The sequence below is a fragment of the Pseudopodoces humilis genome, chromosome 18, assembly GCF_049639895.1.
Source record: "Pseudopodoces humilis isolate 2021_Gansu_Grassland_sample_001 chromosome 18, ASM4963989v1, whole genome shotgun sequence".
Classification (NCBI taxonomy): domain Eukaryota; kingdom Metazoa; phylum Chordata; class Aves; order Passeriformes; family Paridae; genus Pseudopodoces; species Pseudopodoces humilis.
Genome location: NC_142217.1, coordinates 17,223,547 through 17,235,136, shown reverse-complemented (window position 1 = coordinate 17,235,136; position 11,590 = coordinate 17,223,547). Strand labels below are relative to the sequence as shown.

Genomic DNA, 11,590 nt, shown 5'->3' with positions numbered 1-11,590 from the left:
GTTGCCATCTGCAGGAAGCTGTAAATTGTTTTCTGGCTTTTCCCTCTCGGCTGCGGCTCCTGCAGCTCCTTCCTGCTCCTCTCGGGGCTGGGGAGCAGGCGGCGCTTGACCCGAGTCCTGCAGGTCCTGGGGGCACAAAGCTGCATCCATGGGGTTTTTCCTTGGACATCAGGCCTGTCCATCCCGGGGCTGCTGAGGCTCGGGTGAGCCCCTGTCCCTCGGGGTGACAGTGACACACTGGGGCTCGGAGCCCATCGCATTCCCAGCTCTCCCTCTCCATTCCCTGTCCCGATCTCCCCATGGAACTGCTGCCTCTGTCCCCCAGGACAGCCTGGGAGTGTCACCAGGCGTCCTCCCTGCTCCAGGAACGAGGAGGGTGAATCCTCCGTAACCCCAAATTATCCTGGATCACATCCATCAGGTCCTGCGAGCTCTTTTATTAACACTCGGATACCGAGGGCCATCCTGCCTTCCCCCCCCGCATCACCCCTGTTCATTCCGGACGGAATTTCCTCCCCTGGAAGGACTCGCTGGGCTGGCAGCGGGTACTCGAATGGAATTAAATCCCGCTGCTCTTTCCCCTGGAAAAGGGGCACTCCAGGGGAACTCCCCACCCGTGGGGACCCCAATCCGTGGGATCCCGCAGCCGTGGGACCCCCGCCCGTGCCCGGGGTGGCCCCGGGCGGCCGCGCTCGCCCCGCTCCGCCCGGCTCGGGATGTCACCGTTCCCATGGCAACCGCAGAGCTGCAAAAAAGAAAAAAAAAAAAGGCAGGGAAGGAGCTGAGGGAAGAGCACGGAATGGGAGGGGGCTGGGAGAAGAGCGGCCCTGAGGGGTTCAGTTCCCAGGCGTCACCCCCGCCCCACAGGCACCTCCGGGATGGGGCGCGCTCAGGGTGCGGGAAGCAAGGGAAGCACGGCGGGGACCTCAGGAGGGCCCTGCAGCCACCCAGGGGGCCCAGGAGGGAGGGACCGGGCCCGGGACCCCGCCAGGCCGGCAGCACCGCCGCTGCTGGGGCAGGGGACAGCCCCCTCCTCACCCCCCGGCACAGCGCACCCGCCCCGACACCCATCCCGCGGGGCTGAGCGGCCCCGGCAGCTCCTCATCCCCTGCACAACCTTCTCCTCATCCCTGCACAACCTTCTCCTCATCCCTGCACAACCTTCCCCTCATCCCCTGCACAACCTTCCCCTGCACAACCTTCCCCTCATCCCTGCACAACCATCCCTGCACAACCATCCCCTGAACAACCTTTCCCCATCCCTGCACAACCTTCTCATCCCTGCACAACCTTCCCCCCATCCCTGCACAACCTTTCCCCATCCCTGCACAACCATCCCTGCACAACCTTTCCCCATCCCTGCACAACCTTTCCCCATCCCTGCACAACCTTTCCCCGCCTCCTTTCTCCTGAGCCTGGCCAGGGCCGAGCTCCAGACGCTGCTGCTCCTTCTGGACACCGGAGCAGAGGCGGCCCCGGCAGCACAAAGGGGCCAATTCCTCCTCCATCAGCAGCCCGAGGCTTCCTTTCCCAGCCCCGCTCCTCTCTCTACCATGTTGATCATTTCGATGGAGCATTTGTTTTAATTTCCCCAATGAGGAAGCAATCTTGTAAATATTGTGCAGTAATTAAAATGGCTATTTATCGTGCAGCGCTCTGGCTGCTGCCAGCACAGAGCACGATTAACACGGTTTCCCCTTCCCTGCCCTCGCTCCGGCCGTCCCGCGGCTCCAGGCGGCTCCGCTGCCTCTGGCAAGCGGAGCTCCCCAAGCCGCGCTCCTGCTGCTCACAGGGGAGGGACCTGGGACCCCCAGAGCACGGCAAGGAGCGAGGCAACAAGGGCTGGCACCGAGGATTGCCTGTGCCACCCCGCACTGCCACTCTCGCCGGATTTGCCTGAGCACAAACGAGTTCCTGAAGCTTTCCCTGCTGTGGTTTCTGTCTGTTAGCTCTTCTCCACAAACATTCAAAGCGGCAAAAGCTGGAAAAACAGCACTTGCAAATAAATGTCCGTGCAAATCCATTTTAAAACCCCTTTAAAATGTAAATCCCTCAGCTCGAGCAGCGCTGGGCACAGAAAGCCTTCGGTGATGGGGAGAGAGAGTCTGGATGTCGGCAGGGAGGGGGGGTCTGCTCCCCCTCCGGGGGGGGAATGGGGCTCCGGGGGTCCGGGGGTCCCCAGGGAGCCCAAATGGGGGCCAATGCCAACGAGAAGAAGTGAAAGAGCAAAGGACACGGCACAGCAGTGAGGGGTGTGACACCGCGATGGGACACAGCAGTGAGGGGTGTGACACCGCGATGGGACACAGCAGTGAGGGGTGTGACACCGTGATGGGACACACAGCACAGCAGTGAGGGACACATCACGATGTTGAGGGCCATGGCACATGGCTGGGGATGTGGCACAGTGGCGAGCGATGATGCCCAGCCTCGGGGCCCCGCCAGCACAGCCAGGTCCGAGAGGGCAGGAGCCCATCCCCATCCCATCCCATCCCATCCCATCCCATCCCATCCCATCCCATCCCATCCCATCCCATCCCATCCCATCCCATCCCATCCCATCCCATCCCATCCCATCCCATCCCATCCCATGGATCCCATCCCATCCCATCCCATCCCATGGATCCCATCCCATCCCATCCCATCCCATCCCATCCCATCCCATCCCATGGATCCCATCCCATCCCATCCCATCCCATCCCATCCCATCCCATCCCATCCCATCCCATCCCATCCCAACCCATCCCATCCCATCCCATCCCATCCCATCCCATCCCATCCCAGCGCTGCAGCGGCCGCCGATGGTGCGGCTGCCGAAGCTTCCCCAGAATTCCATCCCCACTCCCACTCCTCCATCGCCTCGCTCCCAGCTCCTACATGCAGCTGCCAGCTCACGAGCAGAGCTGGCTCCGCACGTCATCGCCCACCTCCGCTGTCCCCCGTGCCGAGCCCACGCAGCCCCCGGCCCGGGAGCACCCATGGGAGCCCCCATGGCACCGGCAGCTCCCCGGGCTGCCGCAGACACCGGAGATGAGCTCGGGGTTTGCCCTCTGCAGCCGCTCCGGGTCTGCCTCGTGGGCAAAACGAGCTAAAAGGATTCATTCACCTTTTCTTTTTCAGGCTGTGATTTCTCCAGCTGCAGAAAACCTTTGGAGCTGAGCAACAGGAGAATTCCCAGACGCCTCACGGGGCACGTTCTAAAAGTGTTCATCCATCCTATCCCTCCCCAGCCACGCTCCTGGCACCCCTCAGCGTGCCGCCTTTGCTCAGGGAGCTGCTATTTCAGGACCAGGCTTAGGGGGAACACACTGCCAGACCCCTCCAATCCTGCTGAAGGGAGGATTTGGAAGGGAAAACTCTGGAGGCCGATCCTTTCCCAGACTGCTGTGAGCAGCAGGCACAGGGAAGAGCTGGGTGTTCTTCTGCAACACCCCGATTGTTTTCCCCGTGTCCCCAAAGTGCTGGCAGCAGGCACAGCTGGTGGGACCTGGGCCAGCATGTGCCTGACGTCTGTGCAGCCTTTGGAGTCTCTCCCAAGCACCCTGAGCTCATCCCAGCTTTCCTTCAGGGGCTGAGTGTTGGTGCCTCAGCAGCAATGAGTACCCCGTGACTGCCCGTGGCACCAGGACCCTGCACCCATCCCCTTCCCTACCAGAGCCCCTTCCATCCCCAACAGAACCTGGAAAACCCCAGGCAGCATCCCAGCAGATCCATGTGCTGATAAAAACACGCTGCAGACCCATGTCCAGGCCTGATGCAAACTTAATTGAATGGGAATGAGATGTATTTTATGTCCTTAAAGTACATTAAGTGCTTGGAAGTTAATTGGCATTTAATTAGCATAAATCAAGCACTTTAATAATACTCAAGGAAAAACAATGTGATGTTACAAATGCTTGATCAAAAGTCACCCTGGCAAATTAAAGATGAATGTGCCCAACACATCAGCACACGAGGCTGGGCAAGGGCTGTCCCCCCTGCTGTCCCCTGCAGTCCCCTCTGCTGTCCCCTGCTGTCCCCTGCTGTCCCCAGGGACCGCAGCAGTGGCACCACTGCCCTGGAAGGACCTGCCAAGCCCCCCTGCCCTGCAGCTGCTGAGAGAGGGGCCTTGAAACCACGGTGCAGCAGGGAGATGGGGTGTGGGATGGATCTGGGATGCTGGAGGAAATTGGGATGTAATGAAGTTGGGATGTGGAAGGCACCCAGGGTGCAGGATGGATTTGGGATGCAGGATGGACCCGGGATGCAGGAGGGCTCCGGGATTCATGATGGACCCGGGATGCAGAATGGACCCGGGATTCAGGAGGGCTCCGGGATGCAGGATGGATTTGGGATGCAGGAGGGCTCTGGGATGCAGGATGGACCCGGGATGCAGGAAGGACCTGGTGTGCAGGAGGGCTCCGGGGTGCAGGCAGCAGCAGCGGTGCAGGGGGTGCCCGGTGCAGAGGCAGCCTCAGCCAAGCGCGTTTCCTGCGGGGCCGAGCATCCTCTCGAAAGGGGAAGGTGGCACAGCCCGGGGGCCCCGGCCCCGCTCCCACCGAGAGCTGTGCCCCGAGCGGAGGCGGGGACGCGCTGGGGTCCCCACGGCACCCGCTCCCCACGGGCTCCCTTTGGGGAGGAAGCAGCGATTCCGCTCCATGTTTGGTTCGGCATTTTTTGGGGCGTTGCCATGACAACCGTCCCAGTGACATCTTCATGCTATTTGTCTCCTTCTGGGGGCTGCATCCTCTTCCTCCCTGGAGGAGCCGCTGCCGGGTTCCCGGCTCACCCGGAGCCCCCGGGTCCTCCCGGGGCTCCCGGCTCCTGCCCAGCCCTGGTGCAGCAATCCCCCCTCCCCGAGCAGGGGATGCTCTGTTCCTGGAGTTCCCGCACTCCAGCATCTCTACAGCGTTGTCCTTCTCTGAAAACACATCTCTGAGCGTGCCTGTGCCCCTGTGGGGGTCACCTCCCGCCACGGGAAAGCAGAAAACAAGCTGAAAATAGAGAGGTGACATTGGCAGAGCCCTGCCAGCCCCGCGGGGACAGCGGGAAGCTGGGAACTGCCCTGTCACAGCAACTGCGGGAGCGGCCAGCAGAGAGAAGGGGGAGGCGTCTGCCTTAGACCCGCAGCTGCCGGAGAGGGGAAGGGCCGGAGCCGCCCCCAGCCCCTGCCCGGGGAAGGAGCTGTGACCCCGCTCAGGGCAGCCGGGCCCTTTCCCACTCCTCCCTCCTCCTCCTTCCAGCCCCATTCCTGCACTGGTGCCCTGGGGTTGGGCAGGGTGGGCGGCCCAGAGTGGGGGCACAGCTCACCCAGCACAGCCCCTGCCCCAGGGCCCCCTTCGGGGGGGAGATCTGGGAAAGCAACAGGCATTTCCCATGTTAAAATTCCACAAAATTGGGAGTGACTTAAGCCAGGGAGCGCGGGGGGTTCCTGTCTGGCACCGGGAGTGCTCTCAGCGTGTGCCAGTGCAGCCCCCCCGGTGCCCACGAATCCCCCCGGGAGCTCGGGGGCCGCAGGATGAGTCAGGGCAGCGCTGCCGGAGGGGATGGATGCCCGGCTGACGCAAAGCTGCTGCGCTGGCTCCTCTCCCCCTGCCCACACAGCTCCATCCTCCCCTTCCGCTGACTCTCTTGCCTCTGGCAGCCCCTCTGCCAAGCAGCCCCCCTCCATCCCACCTGCCTCTGGCCCACCCTGGCACCTGGGTGAGTGCCTCACCCCCTGGTCCTCCTGATGCCCCGAGGGGGCAGGGACAGGACTGTCCCCAAAGCTCCCGGCTCCTGTCGCCCTCTGAGGCAGCAGCCAGGGGCAGGAGCTGCTCGGCATCGTCCCGGCCAGTCTGAGCGGGGGCACTGGTGCCCACCCAGAGGGCACAGAGCTCCCTGGCTCTGGGGGTGCCCGGGCACGGCTCGGGGGTCACACTCTGTGCGTGGGCAGTGCCAGAGGAGCCCGGGACACCACAGACACGGTGCTGCCAGAGCCCTGGGGACTGTGGCTTGGCTGGGACGTTTCCATCCTCGCTCCAGCAGCACAGGAACCACGGCTGGCCCACGGAGATGCCGAGAGGGGCAGGAGGAAGGGGAAGGAGCAGGGGCAGGAGGTTCCACACCGGCTGTGCTGCACCCATGGACAGGGCCCTGTGCCCGCTGTCACTTCAGGAGCAGGCGCATGGCCTGGTCACCCAGCAGGAACCTTTGGGGAGGTAAAAGAGACAGAAATTCGGGGTCAGCGTTTCTGCCATGGCAAGGATATGACAAGGACATGGGGACAGCACCAGCCCAGCACCAGCCTGGGACTGATTTGCCACACAAGACAAGGATGAAGCAAAGGCACGTGTGGACACAGGCTGGAACTTTGCTGTCATCCTGTCCTCACGGGAAGGAAAAGGGACAGGAGTCTCCAGCCCTCGGACAGCCCTCTGGAAAAGCCTCTGCCTGGAGCCTTGTCCGATGGAGGAGGCAGCAGCACAGGGCAAAGGGAGGGTGGCAGCCCCAGTGTCACCACAGCTGTCACCTACCTCAGCAGCACCCCGACGAGCAGGGCAGCCACCATGGGCCCCACCCAGTACACCCAGTGGTAGTCCCAGTAGTTTGCCACCAGAGCTGGCCCGAAGGCTCGGGCTGGGTTCATGCAGGCTCCGGACACACCACCCCTGGAAGGGAACAGAGCGGCTGTGTCATGGCAGCGAGACACTGGAGCAGCTCCTGTCCCCTCAGTGCTGGGACAGGGCAGCAGCGTCCCCTTCCCAGGGCTCCATCCCAGGGCTCCATCCCAGGGCTCCATCCCAGGGCTCCATCCCAGGGCTCCTTCCCAGGGCTCCATCCCAGGGCTCCTTCCCAGGGCCCCTTCCCAGGGCTCCTTCTCAGGGCCCCTTCCCAGGGCCCCTTCCCAGGGCTCTGGAGGGCAGCGGGCTTGGAGCACCCTGAGCCACGTCCTGCTCGGTGATGAGGATGGCTTTCCACGGGAGATGGGTTCCTGTGGCAGCGCAGACCGCAGAGGCGGCTCAGGGACCAGCCCGGCCCCAAGAGCAGCTGCTCAGCAGCCCTGGCGTTCCCTCCCAGCTCCTGGGGCTCCCCCGGCCGGGGGAAGCCTCAGTGCCGGTGTCCTGGGGCACAGCAGAGCCCGGCTTTGCTCAAGGAGGGCTCCACACCACGCACGGCTCACACACAGGAGCGGGGCGGGAGGCACGGCAGCATTTACAGCTTAAAGGGGTAAATATTTGCCGACGGGTTTGTGTAAACACGGCCCGGGCTCCTGCCAGAGTGGGTGGGCGCTGCTTTAACCCGGCACTGCATTAACATTTCTAATTGCGCTCCTTGTCCCTTCACGGTGGCACCGCGGCCGGGCTGAACCTGGCAGCTCTTCCAGCGGGGACACGAGGGACACAAACCCCTGTTTGCTCAGGGCTTCCCACCGCAAACACAGCCCGGGCAGGTCATCCCCACGGCCCGGGCTCGGGGAGGCTGCGCCGGCTCCTCTGCCACTGCAGGGATGAGCTGGGGCTGCAGGGATGCGGGAGGGATCCGGGATGCGGGAGGGATCCGGGATGCGGGAGGGATCAGGGATGCGGGAGGGATCAGGGATGCAGGATCTGAGCTGATGCCGCTCCTGCCCATCAGCTCTCCCAAAACTGCCAGAGCGCCCACTGCGCTCATTTGATGGTCTCCCTGGTGTGCTCGGAGTGCCTCAGTTTCCCCGGCAGCAGGGTCTGTGCGGTGCTGCAGGAGGGGGGGTCCCATCCCAGCCTGTCCACCCCACCCCAGACCCGGCTCTGTCCGGGACCCTGGTGTAGCTGCTCGGGGTGGGATTTGGGGTGTCCCCAGGTGTCCCCAGGTGAGCGGTGCCAGGCGGAGCAGGGTGCGGCGGTGTCCCCGTGCCAGGCGGAGCACGGTGCGGCGGTGTCCCCGTGCCAGGCGGAGCACGGTGCGGCGGTGTCCCCGTGCCAGGCGGAGCAGGACGGGGGGGACAGGAGGCTCACCCCGCCAGGATGTCGGCGGTGACCGTGAGGCCGATGCACAGCGGGGCCAGCGGGGTCCTGCTCCTGCCGTTGATGGCTCCCATGCAGACCACGAGGAGCAGGAAGGAGCTGAGCACAATCTCCCCCAGCAGGACAGCGGGGACCTGCTCGTCAGCCGTGATGCCGCCGAAGGCTCCTCCGCTGGCGTTGCCGAAGCGCTCGCTCGGTGCCACGGCCTGCGGGGAGAGCCGCGGTGGGCACCGGGCTCAGCCGAGCCCCGGGCCGCCAGATGGGCTCGCTGTCGGGGCAGCGTGGGCGGAGGGCGGCTTAAAGAGGAGCTAAACTCGGCACTTGCGGGAGGAAAGGCAGCCCCGAGCGCCTGGCGAGCGCACACGGGCTGGGGAAGGCTCTGGGCAGCTCCTGGGATCGGGGGCTCCGGGCAGGGTGAGACCCCCGGGGCTGGGAAGGGGCAGCACCGAGCCCAAGTGGCCCTGGGGGAGCAGAGCTGGGGCAAGGAGGGCAGGGAACAGCTCCGTGTGAACGGGGCAGAGCTGCAGCGGCACCCTGGCTCCTTCTGTGCCTCCTCATCGGGCACGGCAGAACTCTGAAGAGCTTTAGTGGGTGAACCCGGCCCCAGAGCCCGCAGCAGCCCGGGGCAGCTGGGGCAGGGCAGGGCAGGGCAGGGCAGGGGGGTCCCTGTGCTCCAGCCCTGGCACAGGCACCCCCGGCTCCGTACCTTTGCCAGGCCGGCTCCGATCATCCCTCCGCAGAGCTGGGACAGCCAGTAGGGGATGAGCATGGTGATGTGGAGCCCCCCGAGCAGCCACACGCCCAGCGACACCGCGGGGTTGAAGTGGCCTCCGCTGCCGAGGACAGAGGAGCGTCAGCCCAGCCCAGCTCCCTCCCGGGGCTCCCTCCCGGGAACCACTGATGCTTTTCCAGTCCTTCCACGCTGCACAGGAGCACGATCCAGCTGTTTCCTCTCCCTGCAGAGCAGCAGCAGCAGCCGGGCCCTCCTGCAGCGCTGCCAGGGGCACTTTTGGGGACAGGACTCGGGATGTGTTACTGCCAGGACAGGGGTGGGCAGCAGGGATCCCACAGAGCTGCAGGAACACTGGCAGGGCTGGCAGCCAGGGACAGGGACCAGAGCAGGGCCCTCAGTACCACAGCTAAATCCTTCACCTCGAAAAGCACAAGCAAGTCAGACACAGAGACCCTCTAATTAAAACTGATTACCATGAGACACAGGTTAATGAACAGGTTTCATAACTGATCAGCCTGATAATTGCTGCTGATGAGTCAGAGAGTCTGGGAACGATAACCACATCTGAGTGCTGAGCTGGGATTGAAGCTCTCCAGGAGAGCAGGGAGCTGCGCTGCTCGGGGATGTGCCTCGGCTGCAGCCCGGGCTGGGGGAGCCTGGGGGCTGAGGGGAGACCTGGCTGCATACAAACCCCACCTGGGGGAACAGCCTGGCTGGGAAAACCCTCCTGAGCACGGCTCCTCTCCAGCCTCCCTGGGAACAATCCTTCCCTGGCAGGATGGGCAGGCCCTGGCACAGCTGGGGCTGCCCCTGCATCCCTGGCAGTGCCCAAGGCCAGGCTGGACAGGGCTGGGGCAGCCTGGGGCAGTGGGAGGTGTCCCTGCCCATGGCAGGGGTGGAACTTGGTGGGATTTAAGGTCCTTTCTAATCCAAACCACGTCAGGCCTTCAGGGACCTGCAGCTCCTCACCATAAAGGTCCCCTGTCCTGCTGCCCTGGCTTCACCATGCTGGGGTTTGGGGTGCAGGGGAGCCCCCCTCAGCTCTGCCAGCACTGGCACCGTGGGTCAGGAGTCCCCACTGCACAAACCTCACCCTGGGCCATTTTCCCTCCTATCAGACACTGGTAAATTCTCAGTCCCATTGCCCTGGGGTTTGCTCATGATCCTGGCCAAGCCACCCGGGACAGCCTGGGGAATCCCATCCCTGTGTGGAGCTGACACAAGGGAAGGGAATGAAACTCTCCAGGGACTTTTTCAGCTTCTTCCTTGAGGGCAAATCTGTATCTCAGTGCCACACAGCATCTTTATCAATGAGCAGATTTGTCTAAATGTTGCTTTTGAGTAATTGAAACCACTTTTTTTTAACCTGAAAATGCCCGGAGGAGGAGCACAGTTGGGTCAAAATGTTTTGCTCTGACATCCTTGTAAAAGGAATCATCTCATCTTCACAGATAATCATAAAATCATAGAATGGTTTGGGCTGGAAGGGCCCTTAAATATCTCCAAGTTCCAGCTCCCAGAACATTCCTGTTTCAGCTTGAGCATTTTTATAAAAGGGGCTAAAAATTGAAACACTGCAATTCAAAGGCAGGTGGACACCCCCAAACCCGGGGTGTTAGGGGTGCCACCCCCAATGCCACCACCCCCCAACGGGCCACGCTGCCAGCCAGGGGCTCCATGGCGAGGCAGGGGGGCTGCAGGGGCTGCAGGGGCTGCAGGAGCTGCAGGGGCTGCAGGGGCTGCAGGGGATGCAGGAGCTGCAGGGGATGCAGGGGATGCAGGGGATGCAGGGGATGCAGGAGCTGCAGGGGCTGCAGGGGCTGCAGGAGCTGCAGGGGATGCAGGGGATGCAGGGGATGCAGGAGCTGCAGGGGATGCAGGAGCTGCAGGGGATGCAGGAGCTGCATGGGCTGCAGGGGCTGCAGGGGATGCAGGAGCTGCAGGGGATGCAGGAGCTGCAGGGGCTGCAGGAGCTGCAGGGGCTGCAGGGGCTGCAGGGGCTGCAGGGGCTGCAGGAGCTGCAGGGGATGCAGGGGATGCAGGAGCTGCAGGGGATGCAGGAGCTGCAGAGGATGCAGGGGCTGCAGGGGATGCAGGAGCTGCAGGGGATACAGGGGATGCAGGGGCTGCAGGGGCTGCAGGGGCTGCAGGGGCTGCAGGGGCTGCAGGGGCTGCAGGAGCTGCAGGGAAGAGCCCGAAGGCAGCGGGCAGCAGCCACGGGCGCTTCCCCTGTCCAGGTGCAGCCCCAGGGCCAGCGCGTGGTGTCCCTTACCTGATGTCCCCCAGGACAGCGATGGTGACCGCCAGGGCCAGCCCGTGTGCCAGGGCGGGCTGCAGCCTCCCCGTGCCCCCCGAGTCCTCCACCACCGACAGGCAGCCGATGAAGATGAAGAGGGCACTGCCCAGCAGCTCGGCCACGCAGGGCTGGACGTGGCGCTCGTACCAGTGCGGCCGCGGGGGCTTGGGCTTGAGCTCGATGTCCATCACGTCCTGCAGCCGGTGGGGTCCGGCCATCGGCGGCTGGGGCACGGCCGGGGGATGCTGGATGTGCAGGGCACACCGGGGGAGGCTGGATGTGCAGGGCACACCGGGGGATGCTGGATGTGCAGGGCACACCGGGGGATGCTGGATGTGCAGGGCACACCCGGGGGATGCTGGATGTGCAGGGCACACCGGGGGATGCTGGATGTGCAGGGCACACCCGGGGGATGCTGGATGTGCAGGGCCCAGGGCTCTCAGCAGGGACCGGGGCCCCAGGAGGCTGCCAGGCTGCCCCTGACTGTCTGAAGAGGCAGCTCCGCAGGGAGGCTCTAAGTACAGATTGGATTTGCATTGCTAAGAGAAAAAAAGGGGCCATAAAAGCTGTTGGGCCGGCCCCCAGGGATATCAAAGC

The 11,590-nt window shown here is 63.9% G+C and overlaps 1 protein-coding gene across 1 annotated transcript; it reads right to left on the bottom strand.

Moving 5' to 3' along the window:
• Nucleotides 1-6,055: 6,055 nt before the first annotated feature.
• AQP8 (aquaporin 8) lies at nt 6,056-11,211 on the bottom strand. Its single transcript, XM_005523225.2, has 5 exons — nt 10,970-11,211; nt 8,671-8,797; nt 7,956-8,170; nt 6,495-6,629; nt 6,056-6,169 (listed from the first exon to the last, which is right to left on the bottom strand). Exons 1-5 carry the CDS (start codon nt 11,209-11,211, stop codon nt 6,127-6,129), a joined length of 762 nt encoding a protein of 253 aa, XP_005523282.1. The 3' UTR covers nt 6,056-6,126.
• Nucleotides 11,212-11,590: the final 379 nt, after the last annotated feature.

Excerpts from the sequence above, each read along its gene's own strand:
- AQP8 (XM_005523225.2), bottom strand. The coding sequence starts at position 11,211 with ATGGCCGGACCCCACCGGCTGCAGGACGTGATGGACATCGAGCTCAAG. Across the intron at positions 8,798-10,969 it reads GCTGTCCTGGGGGACATCAG|CGGAGGCCACTTCAACCCCG; the intron begins GTAAGGGACACC and ends TGTCCTCGGCAG. Across the intron at positions 8,171-8,670 it reads TCGGAGCCGGCCTGGCAAAG|GCCGTGGCACCGAGCGAGCG; the intron begins GTACGGAGCCGG and ends CTCTCCCCGCAG.